At 53.5% G+C, this 19455-nt stretch overlaps 7 protein-coding genes across 7 annotated transcripts; 6 read left to right on the forward strand and 1 right to left on the reverse strand.

The window, feature by feature from the left end:
- Positions 1 to 12: 12 nt before the first annotated feature.
- POSPLADRAFT_1045443 (hypothetical protein) lies at positions 13 to 1274 on the forward strand (the record flags this gene model as incomplete). Its single annotated transcript, XM_024478754.1, has 5 exons — positions 13 to 144; positions 182 to 418; positions 468 to 555; positions 1074 to 1126; positions 1185 to 1274. The coding sequence occupies 5 exons, from the start codon at positions 13 to 15 to the stop codon at positions 1272 to 1274; spliced, it is 600 nt and encodes a 199-aa protein (XP_024341164.1).
- Positions 1275 to 1897: 623 nt separating this feature from the next.
- POSPLADRAFT_1136931 (hypothetical protein) lies at positions 1898 to 3347 on the forward strand (the record flags this gene model as incomplete). Its single annotated transcript, XM_024484744.1, has 3 exons — positions 1898 to 1924; positions 1957 to 2291; positions 2351 to 3347. 3 exons carry the CDS (start codon positions 1898 to 1900, stop codon positions 3345 to 3347), a joined length of 1359 nt encoding a protein of 452 aa, XP_024341165.1.
- A 1118-nt stretch (positions 3348 to 4465) lies between these two features.
- Positions 4466 to 6288, forward strand: POSPLADRAFT_1045444 (hypothetical protein; the record flags this gene model as incomplete). Its single annotated transcript, XM_024478755.1, has 7 exons — positions 4466 to 4545; positions 4616 to 4686; positions 4748 to 4991; positions 5044 to 5164; positions 5355 to 5477; positions 5557 to 5855; positions 6162 to 6288. The coding sequence occupies 7 exons, from the start codon at positions 4466 to 4468 to the stop codon at positions 6286 to 6288; spliced, it is 1065 nt and encodes a 354-aa protein (XP_024341166.1).
- Positions 6289 to 7535: 1247 nt separating this feature from the next.
- On the forward strand, positions 7536 to 9807 carry POSPLADRAFT_1138498 (hypothetical protein; the record flags this gene model as incomplete). The annotated part of the gene is made up of 7 exons (XM_024484913.1): positions 7536 to 7577; positions 7633 to 7809; positions 7990 to 8291; positions 8558 to 8823; positions 9089 to 9130; positions 9204 to 9321; positions 9744 to 9807. 7 exons carry the CDS (start codon positions 7536 to 7538, stop codon positions 9805 to 9807), a joined length of 1011 nt encoding a protein of 336 aa, XP_024341167.1.
- A 357-nt stretch (positions 9808 to 10164) lies between these two features.
- Positions 10165 to 12684, reverse strand: POSPLADRAFT_1138536 (hypothetical protein; the record flags this gene model as incomplete). The annotated part of the gene is made up of 5 exons (XM_024484917.1): positions 10165 to 10188; positions 10240 to 11090; positions 11712 to 11744; positions 11883 to 12402; positions 12493 to 12684. The coding sequence occupies 5 exons, from the start codon at positions 12682 to 12684 to the stop codon at positions 10165 to 10167; spliced, it is 1620 nt and encodes a 539-aa protein (XP_024341168.1).
- A 653-nt stretch (positions 12685 to 13337) lies between these two features.
- On the forward strand, positions 13338 to 14559 carry POSPLADRAFT_1045447 (hypothetical protein; the record flags this gene model as incomplete). Its single annotated transcript, XM_024478756.1, has 5 exons — positions 13338 to 13348; positions 13458 to 13906; positions 13966 to 14097; positions 14162 to 14269; positions 14441 to 14559. The coding sequence occupies 5 exons, from the start codon at positions 13338 to 13340 to the stop codon at positions 14557 to 14559; spliced, it is 819 nt and encodes a 272-aa protein (XP_024341169.1).
- A 1439-nt stretch (positions 14560 to 15998) lies between these two features.
- POSPLADRAFT_1054989 (hypothetical protein) lies at positions 15999 to 18176 on the forward strand (the record flags this gene model as incomplete). The annotated part of the gene is made up of 11 exons (XM_024480587.1): positions 15999 to 16262; positions 16316 to 16405; positions 16462 to 16542; positions 16590 to 16629; positions 16728 to 16794; positions 16851 to 16938; positions 17001 to 17268; positions 17325 to 17395; positions 17452 to 17573; positions 17634 to 17859; positions 17913 to 18176. The coding sequence occupies 11 exons, from the start codon at positions 15999 to 16001 to the stop codon at positions 18174 to 18176; spliced, it is 1581 nt and encodes a 526-aa protein (XP_024341170.1).
- Between the last annotated feature and the right edge of the window lie 1279 nt (positions 18177 to 19455).

Consider the following 19455-nt stretch of genomic DNA (forward strand, 5'->3'; position numbering starts at 1 on the left):
GACAGCAAGACAATGTCCACACGGCTGGAGGGCCACACGAACCCCCGATCATGCGACACCCTCTATGGTCTGGTCCTGGGACCCCTTCGTGGCGCCAACACAGCAGACCCGAAGACCTCAATATGGATGCAGGTCGCATACGCCGTGAACCATCTGCGCTCCGCTGGACGTCGCGTCTCAGTCGGTGGTGGCTTATGACACGGGGCAGCACCCCTGGTCAGGCGCGGTCCGGTCCTGCACATATCGGGCTCCAAGCCAAACGCGTTATGGGATGGAGCTGCAGGACATTTGGATGAACTGTCGTCCGCGAGCGGGCACTCACACTGTACCAGAGGCCACGGGAGAACGTACATATGCTCCTGTACATGTCGACGAGAGGTGGAAATGTGCTGCAGAACGGAGCTCCAGCGATTCCCGAGTACGTCTCTGGCATAGTAGAATGTCCGACGAAGCTGACATACCTGCAGTCGACACCCAGCAGCGCAGAGCCACTGTCTCGCGCAAATTCGGTGCTCGACGCATCGTTCGCCCATCGGTCATCCCTGCACGCCCCTCGTACTTGCCGATAGCTCCTTGAGCCCACTACCTACTTGCAAGACGACGCAGGCATACTCAGCTTGTGGCTTGTCAGAGCAGCTTAGCGGACCATTGCATTCACCGTCTCCCTTCTTTCATTCAATTCAGAGAGCGACGACAGTGGCGACCTGAATGTTGATGATGATTGCGAGGTTGCGCGGCCACCCTCGATCGCGCCGAGCCTGCTATCGACCTCGTTCACCGTCCCCTCACACCCGCACTCGCCTGCTCCTTCATCCCTTAACCTTATCCGAGAATCCGTCGCCACCAACCATACCGCCGACCTCGCCTTCTCATCCACACTCTCCGATAGTCTGGGATTCTTTAACACTACTCCTATTGTCACCACCATCGCCTCGTCCTGTCCCTCCTCGTCCCCAGCTGCTGTTCACTCAGCTGGCAGGGACAGCGCCACATCCTGTCCTTCTGCGGCCACCAAACGCGCTCGCCTCGCAAGTCTACACTCCAGTCTCCTCTGCAGCTCAAGGAGACATGAGCGCGTAACGAGCAGGGAGACATGCCGTTCGAGGATCTGGACGCGCTGCGACCAGTGGGTTCTCTGGTGTCCTTTCGTAGGCCCTGGGTCCTGCATATACACTATCCAGCAGGGTGCTCGCAGTTTACATTACTACGCTAAGACCCACCGCGAGGATGGCAAATCAGTGTCTGAATTGTGTGATGTATATCAGGACCTCTGAGGTCGCATCGCGCTCTCATGATAGCCCGTTGGTGTGAATGTGCGACATGCAACAAAGAGAGGCTCTGTCATGTCGGCATCGTGATGTTAGGGATACAAACGCGCGAGGAGACGAACTACATACGATCGGTATCTGATCCAATTGGGTCTGCCGCCCTAAACCTCAAATTTAATCAAGTCAGGCCGCAAGCAAATGTGATACCTTGCACGAATTTCTCACTCGAAACAACTGAGAGCTATGCTGCATCTCATCGATTTGGTTCAGTGCGATGCTATGGAAAATGGCTGCGATATGACGTGCAGACTGTGAACGCGATCCCGTGACCGCGTCAGGTTCTACCTGGCTGAGGCTCTCCTTAGTTTCAGGCTATTACGGGTGCTGTGTAGCAGTCTTAAGGCACTAATCTACGGCCATAATTGTCTTGGATTATGACCATATCGACTACCGCACCCTCGGTAGAGCCAGTGGCTGAGGGAAACGCACCGGCATCCGGGCATGATGCAGCGCTCAGGCGCCTATTTGAAACTCCGCAATGTGAAGAGGTTCTTATACCGAAACGTTCCCATCCCAGGCTCACTATTTGGGACACACCAACAGCGGCGACCATGCTGGCTATCCACACAATGGCTGGGCATGCTGGAGGTATAAAGGTATGTCAGGGCATGCGCGATGATGCTTATAGTGTTGCGCTATTAGCCAGCAAGCATCACTTGGACTGCCCACTGCTGCCACTGCGATGTCTTCAGGACGACTCGGACAGTCTTCTGCACTCTCTGTCTGCGCTCAAGCTAGCATTGCTGCGACAAACACGCTATGCACGGGCGATCAGGACCTGCTATGGTTGGACGTCGATCCGTCTGTTTCGCCATCGGACGATTGGTTCACCGAGAACTTCCCCGCGCCGCGAGAGGGATCTCCGTTAGCCAACGTCTTCGGTGGAAGCTGTGTGCAAGAGACGCACACGGGATATAAGCATACTGCCATTGCCGGCATATATCCGCACATCGAAAGATTTATGTACGTTCGGTTGTCACTCGACAATGGCTTGTGCCCTGACTTTCGTGATCGACCTGCAGTCCGAGGTCGTATTCCCCGTCCCCCGTATATCCCTCACGGACTGCCCACTGCTGGGACGTGTCGGCCCAGGATGTACACAAGATGTATGAGGCTACCGACCCTTGGATCGCTGGTGGTCTGGGCGGTCCTTCATCGCCCCTGTACTTTGGTTCTCAAGGATACAACATGTCGTTGGGTTCAATGGTGACGTGTTATGCGCAAGGCACCCCGTACACTGTACACACACCCGCGGCAGCTACGTCTTACCATCGTGTTCCCTCAACGACAGGCTTCTCCACGGGAGACCTCTCCTGCTCCAGCTCACCAGAGAGCCTGTCGTCCTTCCTTAGTCTCAGTCCCCCCGATAGCTCCTCGTCCTACTTGTCGTGTTCTCCTTCGTCGTCGTACACGTCGCCGTATACTCCGAGCAGTTCTGACATGGGCCGCGAATTGCCGGCACGTCGTTCATCAGTACAGAAGACGACACGGAAGACGCCCTACTCTCGCGATCCGCCGAATTCTCGACGGCGGACATCCCACTCATCATCATCATCCCCGTCCTCGAGCACCGACTCGGAGTCAGTGTCGCCCAGCGGTAAGCGGCGTCTTGCGCCGCCACGCAACAAGCAAGCCGCCGTTGACGTGACTGCTTTCATCGATGGGGGCTCAGCGGAATGCCCGATATGCTCTCATGTTCCTGCAGAGGGCAGTCCTGCTGCACTGCGGCGTCACCTTGAGACGCATGACTGCACACTGTCCACGAAAGAGTGGGTGTGCTGTGGCGTGCCGGAGGAGTTGGCAGATGGGTATAACATTCAGAAACCTGCGAAGCGAGTGTTGCATAAAGGTCGGTGGATGGTAGGAGGATGTGAGGGTGTGTTCAGTCGGAAGGATGCGCTACGTCGGCATGTCAAGGAGCACAAGAAAGGGTGTGCTGGTGATGTTGTATATGGTGATACTTCAGGGTGGTTTGACAAGCCGTTCGATGTTTCGAGTGGATGTCAAGTGGGGACTTGATAGCGTGACATATCTATTGTGACCTGTGCCATTATGTATGACCAGCTGTACAATAGGCTGATGTGTTATCTAAATGAATTGACATTTGCGACGATATGCTGCTTGTGTGACTGTTTGTGTGCTACAGAAGACTCGCGTGCGGCTTCGGGTTAACTTCACATGCCCAGCCAACATCTGCTACCAACACCCACCGACCCCTGAGTCGGACTTCGATCGTATGTATCGGTGCGACGCGCTTATAGCCACAGGAGACGGTTGACTTGATCGAAGTCGAGGTCTATGCTGTATGCATCCATTGTCACTGCAACGACGTGCTGTATATGTGAGATACACTGTACAATACTTGGGCGTCCGTGTGCATATTGCTATTCATTAGTGGCGGCGTCGTGGTGGTAGGCGGACAAACACGCGAGGGGTTCCCCGAAACGACAACAGGTGCTGCGTTACTGCTGTTGACGACTAGAGAGAGACTCCAATGCGATATAATCACGATTCCGGAACAAGGACGTCGCTCAGAGTCGCCGCGTCGCGACGCGAGTTGGGACTTCAGCCCGCCGGTCGACGCGATCACGAGACCGCGTGCAGTGTCCGCGTCGGGATTTGGTAGGCTCCCCGAGGCTAATGCGACTACTTACTCCTGTCTCTGTTGTGCTCGCTGGTCATAGCGGCACCTCGCAGTCAGGTCTCTATGGAATATTCCCTGCGTGCTTATTGTTCCGATGTTTCTGGATGACTCGGCCAACCTTTGACCTTGAATCTATTGTGTCTCCACGGATCTCTCCCGGGCCACGGAATGTAGAGTTCTGCCACGCCAGAAGGTTTGGAATGGAAGCATTGTATGGTGCCTGGACCGACTCGTAGTATAAATAGGGCGTGTCATCAGGCAGCTTTGGTCAGGCCTCACCTACTCGTCTCTTTCACTCGCCGAATCGTGCACAATGGGCCTACTTCCAAATTTTGACTCCATCGACACCACCTTCGTATCTTCTGTACACACCAAGTGTCGCTCACGACGATGACCTGCGACGCCCACAACTGGATGATGCCGAGTCATTCATCGGCAGCGGAAGGCGGATAGGGCATACCAACGCCAGCGTCAGAGCATCGAGGACATCACCATGGACCTAATGGCCGAATTCGTACTGTCCTCACTGCACTCGGAAGGCCAGTCAAGGAGGGACAGACGGTGGCTGCGGTGGTATGCGTACCGGGTGGTCTCAGCACATGGGAGGTCATCCGCAAGGCGTATTCATTATCAACGTCTATAGCCAATATCACGCTACCATCACTGTCGCCGACGTATTCAGTCAGCTGGCACAAGGGATATCCGCACAGGTCGGTACGTCAATCTCGTTGCCAGCATATTCTATATCTGACATGGGTCATTACCTGGTCTCAAGATGAGGCTGTCCTCGACGGTTCATTCTCTTTGGATCCTATCGACGTTCTTGGAGTTCCGCAGACCTATGATTACTTCGACATTCCGGACCTCTTCTTCTTTGAGGATCTTTGTCCGGAGTCCACCTCCGAGGTCATTGTCTCCGGAATATCACCTACGCACATGGGAGCCTTAGAAGCGACAGCAGCTCCGCCGGAGAAAGGCAACATGACTTCACCTCAACACATTTCTGAAGCCGACACGCAGTATGTGCACTTCCGATCGGATTACTAACATAAGTATCTGACATGTTACCAGCTATTCTGAGCCCTATTCTCCCCTGCTGTCTCCCGGTCTCATCGATGCAGTATCCGTCCCCGCATACTATCCACAGGATGTGCACTACGCTTACGATCCTGTTTCTTTTGCCCCGCTGACTGTATACGGCATTACCGGGCCTTAGCCGAGCTCTCTCTGCTCGACTCGGGGAACATTACGCCGTACACTCCACACCTCGCCGTTCCTAGCACATCTCCACCGACTCCCTTCTCTTCCGACTCGGAAGTTCTTACAGACAGCAGCAGCGAGAGCTCCGGCGACGATGAATCTAGTCTGTCGAGCTCACCTAGTGTCCACACGATGTTAACCCTTTCTTCTACATCGGCGTCACCTTTGCGTTCGTCTTCTTCTCGCTCGCCTCCGCGCGTGCACATGCGGCGGAAGTCCCCCTACACGCGCGATCATCCCCGAAGGTCATCAAAGAAAGGGAGATCTTACTCGCCTCCTACGCCTGCAAACACTCCCAGACGTACGAAGCTGAGGAACATACAGACCAACTATTCCTTCCACCAACTCGAGGCGATGATCGCAAAGGGCTCGTGCCGGTGTCCGGTCGATGATCGTTCATTCACGCCGGCGAGTGAAAAGCGACACGATCTGTTGCGCCACATCAAGACGCATTGCGAGGACAAGGGCGAAGTGTGGGTGTGTTGCGGTTCGGCGCAGTCTTGTCGCGTCGCTGGCACGTGCAAGCCATTCGAGTACGGGGGCCAGATGAGAGTGGGTGGTGGGTGTCTGCTGTCGTTCAGTCAGCAAGATGCTCTGGGGCGCCATGTGAGGGACAGCAAGAAGTGCGTGTGGGGTTCTGGCTAGAGACTGGTCTCGATTATCTCTATTTCTTTCTGACTCGTTTCCATCTGACACGGCACGGGCTGGCCATGGTCAGGATGTAAAGGACGTTCCTGCAACAACGGGCCTCTCTACGAGAGACTTGTCCTGCTCCAGCTCACCAGAGAGCCCTTCGTCCTTCCTTAGTCTCAGTCCCCCCGATAGCTCCTCGTCTTACTCCTCATGCTCTCCTTCGTTGTCGTACACGCCGCCGTATACTCCGAGCAGCTTTGATGTGGGCCGCGAATTGCCGGCACGTCGTTCATCAGTACAGAAGAAGACACGGAAGACGCCCTACTCTCGCGATCCGCCAAGTTCTCGACGGCGGACATCCCACTCATCATCATCATCCCCGTCCTCGAGCACCGACTCGAAGTCAGTGTCGCCCAGCGGTAAGCGGCGTCTTGCGCCTCCACGCAACAAGCAAGCCGCCGTTGACGTGACTGCGTTCGTCGACGGGGGCTTAGCGGAGTGCCCGATATGCGTGCAGAGGGCAGTCCTGCTACACTGCGGCGTCATCTTGATACGCATGACTGCACACTGTCCGTGAAAGAGTGGGTGTGCTGTGGCGCGCCGGATCAGATGGCGGGTGGGTATAAAATCAAGAAGCCTGCGAAGCGAGTGCTGCGTCGGCACCTCAAAGAGCATAATAAAGGGTGTGCTGGTGATGTTCTTGGTGATATTTCAGGATGGTTTGACAAACCATTCAATATTTCGAGTGGATGCAAAGTGGAGATTGGATAGCGTTACATGTTTATTGTTATTTGTGTTATTATGTATGGCCAGCTGTACCATAGGCTGATGTGTTATCTAAATGAATCGTCATTTATCACAACGTCTAGCTTTTTAAGCGTTTGTATGCTGCATATATAATAGAATGACCAGCAAACATTTGCTACCAACACCCACCGCCCCCCGAGTCGGCCTTCGATCCTGACTCCTGAGTATCGGTGCGACGTGCTTGTGGCCGCAGGAGACCTGATCGAAGTCAAAGTCTAGGCTGTATGCGTCCGCTCTCACTGAAACGGAATTTCACGATACTTGGACGTTTGTGTGCTTATTGTTGTTGATTAGTGGCAGCGTGGTGGTGGTAGGCGGACAAAGGCGCGAGGATATGGGCTACCTCGCGACAACGTAAAGTTCCAACAGGGCCCACGCTACTGCTGCTGAAGACTGGAGAGAGCTTCCAACGCGATATAATCACTATCCCGGAGCACGGACGTCGCTCAGAGTCGCGACGCGAGTTGGGACTTCAGGCCGGTCGACGCGATCACGAGACCGCGTGCAGTGTCCACGGGATTCCCGGGTTGTAGGGCGCCCTAGGCGGCTGATGCGAACGTTCCTGTCGCCATTGTGCTCGCTGCTCATAGCGGCACCTCGCATTCAGGTCTCTATGGAATATTCCCTGCGTGCTTATTGTTGCGATGTTTCTGGATGACTCGGCTGATGGTCGACCTTGGATCTATTGTCTTCACGGATCTCTCTCGGGCCACGGAATGCAGGGTTCTTTCACTCCAGAAGGTTTGGAATGGAAGCATCGAATCGTGCCTGGACCGACTCGTAGTATAAATAGACGGCGTCAGCAAGCAGTTCTGGTCAGGTTCCTCACCTACTCGTCTCTTCCACTCGCCGAATCGTTCACAATGGGCCTGCTTCCTAATCTCAGCTCTATCGACACCACCTTCGTATCTTCTGTACACACCAAATGTTGCCCACGACTATGATTCACGACGTTCACAGTGGGACAATGCCGTAGCATTCATCGGCAGCTGGAAACGCCAGCTTCAGAGCATCAAGGACACCACCGTGGACCTGATGGTCGAATCCGTACTATCTCCCCTGCACTCGGAAGGCCAATCAAGGAGGGACAGACGGCGGCTATTGTGGCATGCGTATTGCTTTGGGCGGGTGGTCCCAGTACATGGGAGATCGCCTCTGCATTGGATGCATCCGCAAGGCGTTTTCATCATCCGCGTCTGCAACAAATATGACGCTATTATCACTGTCGCAGATGTCCTCAGCCAGTTTGCCCAAGGGATGACCGCATAGGCCAGGCATCACTTGGACTGCCCGCCGCTGCCACTGCAATGTCTGCAGGGCGATTCGGACAGTCTGGTGTACTCCGAATCCCAGTCTCTGTTCAGGACAGCATCGCCGCAGCGCGCACGCTATACACAGATGGTCTCGATCGATCAGAACCCGCTATGCTTGGATGTCGAGCCGTCTGTTTCGTGGTCGGACGAGTGGTTCACGGACAATTTCCCCGAACCCAAAGGAGAACCTCCGGTGGTAGCCAATGCAGCTGGTCCCGTCTTCGGTGGGAGCTGGGCGCACGAGGCGCACATAGGATTTGGGCATACTGCCAGCCCCAACATGCATCCGTGCATCGGAAGATACATGTACGTTCGGTTGCCACTCAACAATGGCTCGTGTCCTGACGGATTTTCAGTCCGAGCCCGTCTTCCTCACAGTCACGATCTGCTCACCCTTCCTTCGCCATATCCATGCAATCGACTGCCCACATCTGGGCTGTGTCGGCCCCGAACGTACACGAGATGTATGAGGCGCGGGATATCCATTGACTGGCTCACGGCGGTGCTGCTGCGGTGGCATCTGTATCGCTTTGAGCGGGTTGTCTCAGCACATCTGTTGCTCTTCCAACAAGGCAGGCCGTACGCATCGGTCGAAATGAGAACATCGAGGCATTCAAGGCGCTACTGCTCCAGCGAAGCCGTATCCTGATATCGAGAACGGGTAATGTGGGCAAGAAGGCGATCGCGCTCGCGATGCTCCATCACCCAGAAGTCGCCTCCGCCTTGCCGGCTCGCTATTCTGTCTCTGAGGCTATCACAGACCTCGAAGCATTCCGACTCCAATTGGTCGATTCAATGGGTGTCCCGCCGCAGATGCGAGGCCAACAGCTGCTTGCAGGTAGCCTTCAAACGCCGCGCGCTGGTCCATCTGTCCTTTGCATAGAAAACTTCGAAACGCTCTGGGAGCCACCCCAGTCTCGCTAGGACGTCGAGGATGATTGGGCGCAGCTAGCAGGCGTGGATGAGGTCATACTGACCATCCCCATATGATGCCTCCTGGACGCTCAACTCCGCGCCGCGCAGTCGAGCGTCGAGGAGGCATCATATGGAAGATCGCCTCTGCATTAGGGAATGGCCGTGAGGTCTACCCGTCTCATGCTTAGTAGTGGATGAGCTCGCGGATGCATCGAGGTTCGAGTCGACCGGTACGTGATTCTGGTTTGCGGTATACTCTATATTTGACATCTGTTTGGTCTGTATTCTGATAGGCTCTCCCAGTGGGCGATGTCATCATAGTCCCATTACATTTCAGGCAGATGGACCTCGCGGCGGTCCCCATGTGGCGCACTTCTCGATGCGGACCCGTGATCGTGCATTCGTATTTCATCGGATATCTGTGCGTTTACCTATAATTGGTCTAGACATGCGTCCTAACGAATTTTTAGAAGCCTAGAACGAGCCCGCATTCAATGACGTCTGTGCAACGCTCACTGGTCGACTCCACTCACGTTTCCTGCTGTGTTCGATACAATCACCCCCTAATTAGAAAGTTTCGTCTTCTAGCAGACATATCTCAGGGCGCGGATCTTTCGGTCTCCGTTTTTAATTTTAGGCGTTCAGTCCCAGGTGGCGATGCAATGTTGAATGTCTATCTGCAGGCCATCCCACCTGCTGCAAACATGCTAACAGCTAGAGGTTGTAGGGGCATCTTTAGTCGGAAACATTCGCTAGTTTGACAGCTCAAGAAGAGCAAGGAGTCGTGTACTGGCTATCTCGTTCAGAGTGAGGTCTGAGGCGGCTTTGACAAACCCATCTTAGCTGCTTCCAGTCTGTCCTCGGGTGGTACACGGCATTTCTTATACACTTCGCCTACTTTGTGTGACTGCCTATTGGTTACATGGAAACCCTCCCCAAATAAAATATGATGCTCGAATATTTATTCACAGGCGGATGTAGCGTCGTCGATATCCCCCCTAGTGTGACGGACAAGCGGGGTCGCATTACGATCCAGGCCGAGCGTCTAATGGTCAGCATTATGTTAAGATAGGTCATAGGTCTGTGTGCAATTCTTCTCTTCAGTGCTCCATGATTTTGCGAAATCGAGTGGGACTTGCCCACACCTAATCTAGATCGGATGCGAACTATTTCTGGGTGTCGTATAAGAAAGGTTGAAATGCAACGATGAATCTACATGGAACAGGGTATAGAGAAAAAACAGTAATACATATGAGCAACGATGCTAAAAGTCTAGTTCAATCTCGACCTAAGAAGGGGGTGAGCACGCATTCGTGAGCTCAAAATCAGTAATACAGACTTCGGACAGGCGCGCGGTGAACCTCTGTTGGACATCCTGGTGACAGGCCTTCAACCTCTCGAACTTCTCTGCTCGACACTTGCTGCACGGGTCCTTATGCGCCGCGAGCCGAACGCGTGTGTTGCTAAACAGTATTTGCCACACTTCAGAGTCACCGCAAGCTTTCTCAGCGAGCAGCTGCGCGAGATCCGCCTGGTATGCCTGGAGATCGAACGGCGCATTTGGCACGTAGTTCTGTACGTGGTGTCCACCGAGTTCCGAGCCACGCTGTAGGCAGATATGGTGTGTGAGGAGGATTCGTGGATCTTCCTGCTCCAGCCAGAACGCTGCTTCTGCGGCGAAGCGCCGCGCGAATTCATCTGCTCGGGAGCGGTACACCAAGAGCGCGTGGTATGGAGCAGCTGGGAGCCTCCAGAGAACGGCGGGTGTTTCTGTACCGGGAGGCGCGGAGAAGCGTAGAGTTGCCTTCGCTGCTGCGCAAGTTACTTCGCGCAGCCTAAGACAGTATGCAATAGCGTAGACGACGAACGGGTCGGCGTCCACGAATGCTAGAAGCGCCTTCTGAGTGATAGACATCGCCTCTTCCATGTCGTACTTGCGCGCAGCTTCGAACACCAGGCCGGCGTCTTCTGAATCGGCGAATGCGGGGTCGGGTATCGGGTAGATGATGCGCAGTAGCAAGTCCAGGGTGCGGGATGGCTCCGTGAAGTGAAGGATTGGTACACCGTCCACGGCCTCGAATGACTCTGCCGGGGGCTGAGGGAGGCCGAACATAGCTTCAAAGACAGGGGTCGCTTCGGCGAGAATGGCTTTGTGCACTCTGAAGTCGACTCCGTCAACGGAGCGCAACACTATGTCAGCCGTCTGTTTGTTGAAAGGGGGGGATGCTTGGGAAGACATAGCGCATGCGGTGAAAGTCGATAGGCCGAGGGGAAAGGGTATTGAAGTTGTCGGGAGGTCGGCAGTAGGTCATGGCGGAGGACTATATGGGATGGCCGTGTTTATCATTGTTAAGATCGACGGACTATCGGCGCTCGATCGACTCGATCATTCTGCGGAAGCAAAGGGCGGGAGCGGATGTATAGGCACTCACCGCATTATTCCGCATCCAAGTAGCAGGAATCAGTGAGACGCCGAATGTCCGAAGCGGAGATTCAAACTATGAAATCCGGGATGCGAATTTTGCTGACCCAAGCGCTGAAGGATTCGCCTCTGACTTATCGACAGGGGCTCAAATTCGTAGACATGCGCGGATGATATATCCAAGAAGTCTGAAATTGACTAGAATCAAAACGGAGCATATCCAACGTGTACAACCATCTGAATATCTCATTGAAAGTGTAGGTCAGCGGAGAAAGTGGTCTTTCAAAGCAGGCCTTGTATATGAAATGGCGTTGTCCTGGGGTCTTCCTAGCTCTTCGCTTTTCTGTAGCCATGTTAGGAGAATCACGTCTAACATAATGAGCACGCACCTTCACCAGTCAAAAGCCAAGTGAGAGTTCGACCTATTCTCAGATAAGTGTCAGGAAATATTGCGATAGCAATATGCTTTCTTACCTCATCCAACCTCTGATTGAGTGCAGCCAAGACATCGCGATGAAAAGTTCCCAGCAACAAGATTAGATCGTATTGGCAATCCTTACAAGGATGTTGCTCTGCAGCCACTCGAACCAACGACCTGACCAGTGAGTCGGGATCATCTGGGTCGTCATTATGGAACTTGTCTTGTAGGTGCCCTTGAAGGTCATGGCGATAAACGTCGAGGTTGACAGTATCACAGTCACCATGTGGATCGCAGCGGTAACAGGGGGTATATAATGGTCCTCGTAGGCCTTCCAGTTCATTGTCAGCCATACCCTCATTGTTCTCGCCAAAGCGGTGCATAATTCTCTGGCATTCGGTACGATACTCCATGAGTACCCACAAAGCCTTCGCAGGGAATGTTTCGATCCGAGCGACAGGGAAATCCTTGGGTAGCTCGCTGAAGCGCCGAGCGGATTTGGCAATGAGGCGGGTCTCGTGGGAGAGTCTGAAACGGTAGGCGATGGCGAAAACAGTGAAGGGATCACTTTTCAAGAAGTTGGGTTGGACAAGGGTCTTCGCACACAGCTCCCGTGCCACTTCTACCTCGTATTTGATCGCCGCTTCCATCACAGGGATGATCTGCAATGCGTCGGTGAAGACAGGGTCGGCGACGGGATAACAAATTCGGAGTAACTTGTCTAATATCTGACTATCCTCTGTAAACTAGACCACTGGTAGCCCGTCTACGTCTTCTGTCTCCTGAGGTGGCGGTTGCGGAAGAGTGAAGAGTGTCTCGAAGACCGATGATGCCTCGGACAGGATGAGCTTGTGTACGCGGAAGATAACTTCATCGCACGAGCGAAGTATGACATCCGCAGTGGGCCTATTGAACGGCGAGGCAGCTTGTTTCGTCACGGACATGGCACCTTGCAAGTCGCCGAGGACGATGTCGCGGCCATCTGAGATCCCTGACCATATTTGCTCCTATTTGTTCTTTGTGGCGCCATGCCACCTCGTACTCGGACTCGTCAAGTCTCAGCTTCAAGTTGTTCTCCTCTTTGCAGTCTTCACTTACAATATTGCATCGTGTGGAGCTATGACAAGGGGACTTGGCGCATTCCGCAAGCTGCCAGTGACAGCGCCACAAGGCGACAGCTTGCTTTTGTTTCAGAATCCCCATGCCATTGCAAACTCGGACCCTACACCAACAACCCTTCCTCTCTATTGTATTTAGTGCACACATACGCGGAATGTGACCGCGAGATTGCGTAGTATTGTGGCCTTGAGAGACCAATATAACGATAGCAATACTGGGTCCCGCGATTTTGGCACGTCTGACACTTTCTCCCCCCCAACGAGAAGGCTACCCTCGCGAAGAACGTAACTCCTTCTATTTGGGGGTTTAGACCTTTCTTCGAAACTCCCACGGTTCCGAAGAGCAATGGGATACCATCATTACTGCTTCGCGTTCTTAAGGCACTAGTGGTTCCGCCTATTCGGCTTGCAGGTGATCCGTGATAAAAAAGCAGCCGTCGCCTGGGTACATCAGTTAAAGTACTCAAGTTCGCGGACCCATGGACTCGAAGTATGCGGTGAGCACGAAATGCATTCCGGATTGACGCCCCGTTGCTAATGCAGAACTCCAGCTTACTGTGTCTTCTTCCTTGCGGTTACTCATATGCGTCCCCTCCTAGAGCCTTCTGCTTAGCTATCGCTTCACTCCTCAACTATGCTCAAACTCGTGCGGATGTACTTCTGTCCAGCACCGCAGCAGACACACACTCGAGCCACAAGAATATCGTACTGGACATCAAAGAGTCGGTAGTGTCTGCAATTGTCATGATCTCCGCGTTACGTGCCGAGTTCTGCGCTGCTGCCATTGTACACGGAGTCGGTCCCGGTGACCTCTGGGCCAAAGTCAATGAGACGTTTTCAGACGTACTGGCGGCATCGCGGACAGAATTCCTTCATGCGAGCACCGGCGCCGGGCACGCAGAGAGGGAACTACGAGTCAGATCGCTCTTGACGCGCTTATGCAATGAAACGCAGCGGGTGGGTGTAGGCCTTGGACTTTCTGAGGCAAGATTAGAGGCGCAGCTGCACGCGCTCTCTGTCTTGCTCCGACGTGTAATCATCACGATAGGTTCGCACATCCTCCGTGGTGTTCATCATATGCAGTCACTCAGTCTTGTCTATCTCTAGGCGACCTAGCCTTAGCGGAGCAGCATTCTGCCATAATCGAAATCGTGCTCGTCGCTAGCATGCTCATCTTCGCGTCGGAGCTGAAGTCTCTCAGACTCATCCTTCGCGTGCTCAAAGTGATATACAAGAAAGGTGAGGTTAGCTTGCCTGTGGCGAGTCCCTCAGTCTCGTTGACGGGCTCTCCATTGGTACCCAGAGTCTTTGGCTACGTGGGCGCAGCATGCCTTATTTGGCATGAGCGTCAACAACGAGGATGTCTTATTGCGCTTGCGCAGGGCGGGAATTCCTATCCGAGTCATCAGAGGTGCGGGAAGGAATGGCGGAGTCAGAGTGGTGCCAGATGCTCGCCTTCTAGTCAAATTTCTGAAGCTGAAGTCGAAACTGTAGTTTTCACTTCACGAGCAGAGCTATCATGGTGTGTCTCCGTCCATTCTCGTGGCAGTAAAATGAGATCGGTTTGACACATTGCTTGCAGTCGTCAGGAAGCGCGGCAAATCTTTGAATTCATTTGACCAGTTCAATAACGTGCACAAACTCAAATTCCTGGGTCTGGCAATTGGTAAACGGCCAGCACGTAGTGTGCAAAGCCACTGATACACACGTTTCGTGGTGTCTTACAAGACAGGAAACGGTGCTATGCGGTATTCAGCCAACAATTGATCGATGAGTATTCCTCGAAACCTCAAGAGCGTGTATATGAACGCTCGCACCGGTTCGGCAATGAATCGGCAGGCTGAAGGGCATCCTCGAAGAAGTCATGTGGAAAGATCTACAGGTATCTCACAGAAGTTCACACGGTGAGGGCTGTACAGGGGTATCTCACCAATCGGGACCAATACAATACACCATGGAAAGGTGACAAATTTACTGACAGAGCTTATGCGGAACCCACCTTCGGCGGCCAGGAGAAGATCACGAGTTCATTCATCTCACCTTGGCTCTGAGGACGTAGCTTTGTCTTCACGCAAACCCTGCCTTATACGGAGCCTAGTGCTCACATGACAAGCGTGATTGGCTGACAAGAGGTATTCAACGTCATCCGATGTCCGATCTGAATTGAATGCTTACATCCTTCATAGCTACTTCGATACATCTGGATTCTGCATGCGGTTGGGAGAGCATCTCTCTAAAGAATACTGGAAGGCTACCGTGATGCCGAATGACAGGCCACTAGGTCGTAAGCGCACATCTCTCGGGGACTCGGGGACCGCAGGAAGTTCAGTTAAGTTTCGATTTTTCACGGAAGCCCGATCGATCTTTGATTGATAGACACGGACTCTGAAAGATCTGAAGATCCTGCTTTTGAACTCTTCGGAGCCGTGCAAGTTCGCACTATCCTACGCATAAAGAGAATACAATACACCAGACCCCACACGGATCTCGTCCCTGCGCCGCAGATAAAGTGCTGGCGGCGTGGGTATCCTCGCACACTGCTCCAAGTCAGGGCAATATGATCAGCGTTCTCAGCTGCAAAATCTGTCGTTTAACATCCAGTGGCGTACCGAACATGCAGGCCAGTTCCCCAAAAACCAGGCACACTCTCAGTCAAGCCGAGATATTGCCCTCGCCCTCAAACACAGCCGCCGGCGCCATTAGCTTGGTATTTCCCACTGAAGATATTCCTGGCTCACAGGCCCTCGCGACAATGTTTATCCATTGCCCTCTTCTCAGATGTCCTGGCTGCTCCAGCCTGCCCGTTCTCCTCATTAAAGAAGGAAACAATCTGGTGGAGCCGTACGGTCAAGAGGACAGGTGAAATCTTCATGCACACGAAGACTCTCGTAGTGCACGCATTTCACTTGGCAATAGTCTAGCGGGGAGGTTTACAGCTCCTCGTGAGAGATTTGGAGATCAGGTATGTAGATATGCATGTCATGCAATGTTCCGAGAGAGATGGCTGACTGAATTCTGGCTTCGGACTTAGGATATCGTTCTTCAGACTCTTCCCTTGCATAAAGGCTCCTCCCACATACCCACCCCTCGGATGCCCTCCCACAACATTTGCGTCCCCTCTTTATTCCAGCCATACCGTCATGACTGCACGCACAGCTACAGAGAAAGCTTCGAGCACATCGGCACCGACTTCTATGGGATCACTGAAGGAGGATATTTGTGTGAAGATCGAACAAGACGAAATCGAAGAAATTGTCGAGGTGAATTTGTACAACGCCCACATCGACGTGAGCGGCGTCGACGAGCGCAAGCTCATCCGGAAGATTGACTGGCGTCTGGTCCCTTGGCTCTCTTTCCTCTTCCTCTTGAGCTTTTTAGATAGGACGGCTGTCGGTAATGCCAGGGTGCGTCTTGGTATATTTTCCGTTACGCGCTGTTAACGAAGGCAGTGTTACAGCTCTATGGGATGGAAGCAGATTTGCATATTACCGACCAACAGTATCTGATCGCCCTAACCGTATTCTATTTCCCCTATGCCGTCTTCGAGGTGAGATGAACCATCTTGCATTGCTTGAGAACACGAAGCTTATCAACCACCCCAAGGTTCCATCCAATGTGGTGCTAAAGAAGTTGCGCCCGTCGAGATGGCTATCAATTCTTATGCTTGCCTGGGGTGTCGTGATGGTTCGTTGACCAAAACTACTTGTGGTTCATTTACCTACGTGGCGCAGACATGTCAAGGCCTCGTTCGGAACAACGCTGGCTTCATCAGTGCGTAATTTGAATTTCAGAGGGACCTCCGAAGCGTCATGTTTAGAAGTTCTTCTACGTGCTTCTCTGTATGAGGGCTGACTGAGTGCCTCTTTCAGTAATCCGATGGTTCCTTGGTGCCACCGAGGCCGGTCTGTTCCCCGGTGTGACCTATCTCTTATCCTGGTACGACTTTTGCCTCGCTTAGCGCAAGATACAAGCATTAAACAACCCTACTTTAGCTGGTATAAACGATCAGAGTTTGGCTTCCGTGCAGCTGTCTTCTTCTCGATGGCCACCATTGCCGGAGCCTTCGGCGGTCTTCTTGCTGTAAGTGGCAACTACTATGGAATGAATGAGTATCTTTGTAGTATGAACTGTACGTTCCGCAGGCGGGTCTATCCCAGATGGCGGGCATCGGCGGTAAGCCCGGGTGGTCATGGATCTTCATCATCGAAGGGCTCGCCACAATTGTGGCGGGGGCGTTCTCCTTCTGGCTCGTCGAGGACTTCCCAGACACGGCCACATTCCTCACGGAGGCAGAGCGCACATTTGTCGTGCGGCGCTTACAGGAGGACGGCCAATTCAGTGCCGCGGGCGAGAAGTTGCGCTTGAAATCGATCATCAAGAGCTTGGTGGACTGGAAGACCTACGTCGGGAGTGCGTGCTTATGGTCTGCCGTACGGCGTGCATAGTACTAATGTTTCGTTGAGTAGTGATTATATACGCAGGTAGCGAAGGTCCGATGAACGCAATTGCACTGTTTCTCCCTAGTATCGTTGCTCAGGTGAGTTAGCGTCAGGTGCACCCGGGCTCGCTTCTGATCCATGCTTCTCCACTCAGCTTGGCTACACCGCGACGCCGGCCAACCTCCTCACTGTGCCCGTGTATGTCGTCGCATGCATAGGCACCTGTCTAGTTGGGTATCTCGCCGATCGTTATGGCGGCAGAGGCTATTTCAACATGTATGACGCCCAGCACTTCGCACCATGTCCCAGCGCATGCTAACATGAACATCGGCCTAGCGGCTGCTTCGTCCTCAGCGGCAGCGGCTTCGTTATCCTGATTTGTTCGCGAAGCGCGGGACTGTCGTACTTCGCGTGCTACCTCGCCGCGTGTGGCGTGTACCCGACGATTCCGAACCTCGTTGCGTGGATGTCGAGCAACGTTGAGGGGTCGTACAAGCGCAGCGTCACGCTCGGCATGGTCATGAGCTTCGGCAACGTGCAGGGTGCGGTCTCGTCCAACGTGGTACGTCGCGTGTTTGGATAGTGTGGATGTGGCGTTGGCTGACTCGGATGTAGTATCGTGCCCAGAATGCACCGTGGTATACCATGGGCCACGGCATCCTCCTGATTTACATCGGTGTTGGTGCCCTCAGCTCGATCGCATTCATTTTGTGCCTTCAAAGGGAGAACAAAAAGCGTGATCGGGGCGAGCGCGACGAGGTCATGAAGGGCATGAACGAAGACAGGGTTGACCTGGTGAAGAATGGGGTCTTTGTGAATATAGACGAGGCAAGGCGCGAGAAGGGTGATGACTGGAGCAAGTTTCGTTACCGCTGGTGAAACAATGTGAAGCCGGCTTATGTGCTGGCAGAGTTTCGCTGGAGTTGTAGCTTTATCTCTTTTGTATCATATAGGCGGCGGAGATTTCGTTCCGGGATTAACACCCGTCATACGTGACCGACATTGATGTAAACGGATGATGTTACGAGAGCTGCGCTGCATGATGCTCTGAACGAAATGGGCATGTCTCGCAAACTGCGAACTTATCAAGTAGCAAGAATCCGCACAGTGACGGAAGTTGATACTTACTTCGCAGGTAACGTGCCTGGTGTGATAAATGAAAATGACAACGCAAACCAGGTCCCAGACGGACCTGGGCACGGACGTCATGCAGCACCTGAAGACAGTAAACAGAGGATCGGGAACAGAGCGCACGAAGGCCATTCGGTGCTCACCCGCGCTGGCAGTGAGCTCTTCCTTGGACTCAACGTCGCAAATCACTCCAACATGTACATCATCGCGGTGAGCTCACTGTTGCCGCGGATAACCGTCACACCGTTGGGCTCGGACTCTCGCTGACGTCGAGAACGCGGGCCCTAACCCTTTTGGAGCTGAGCATTTGCCGGCCGATCGGCACTTCGGTACGGTTGTACGATCGAGATGTTCGCTGACTTCTGATCTCGGGGATATATAATCAATGGCGCAAGACGCTTTGAAAAGTAGTGAAACATCCGCATTCGCCCTCGTCGTATCGCGGTCTCATGGGGGGTTTGCCGGTGTATGTTGTGCGAACCACACATAACAGATTGGCTGCGTCCATCATGTGTGCTGCCTATAAATTCGCAGCAATTAGCAATCAGAGCGCACTGGGTATACGTACATGCGCTTGGGCATAAGATGGATGCCAAGACGGGGTAACAATTTGAGTGATTGCCCCACAACACGTGATCGGGTGCCGTGTACGATCGCAATCTCGACTTCCCCATTACCATCCTCAGTACGAGACATTCTTCTTGCACTCCGACCCCATTCCCGAAAAGAAGGTCAGAAAGGGATGCTCTAACACACATGGTGCTTATGAGGCATATGCAAACCATTTTCAGCCTACATGCTGGCACGCAAGAGGGGACGTTGTAGCCGGAGAACGCATTTGCCAGGCGCTACCCCCCTTGCCAAGACATTTCTCCCCCCGGATGCGGGGTAGCCTGGGGCACTACTGGCCGATAAACGACCCCATGATGCTCTCGGCTCATTTTTATCACTGGGCTGGCACCGATGCCAGACGAAAAACGAGCCACGGCGCTGACTTATAAGATAGGAAAAAGCGAAGACGTACATG

Source organism: Postia placenta (genome assembly GCF_002117355.1).
Source record: "Postia placenta MAD-698-R-SB12 unplaced genomic scaffold POSPLAscaffold_4, whole genome shotgun sequence".
NCBI classification, from domain to species: Eukaryota; Fungi; Basidiomycota; class Agaricomycetes; order Polyporales; family Adustoporiaceae; genus Rhodonia; species Rhodonia placenta.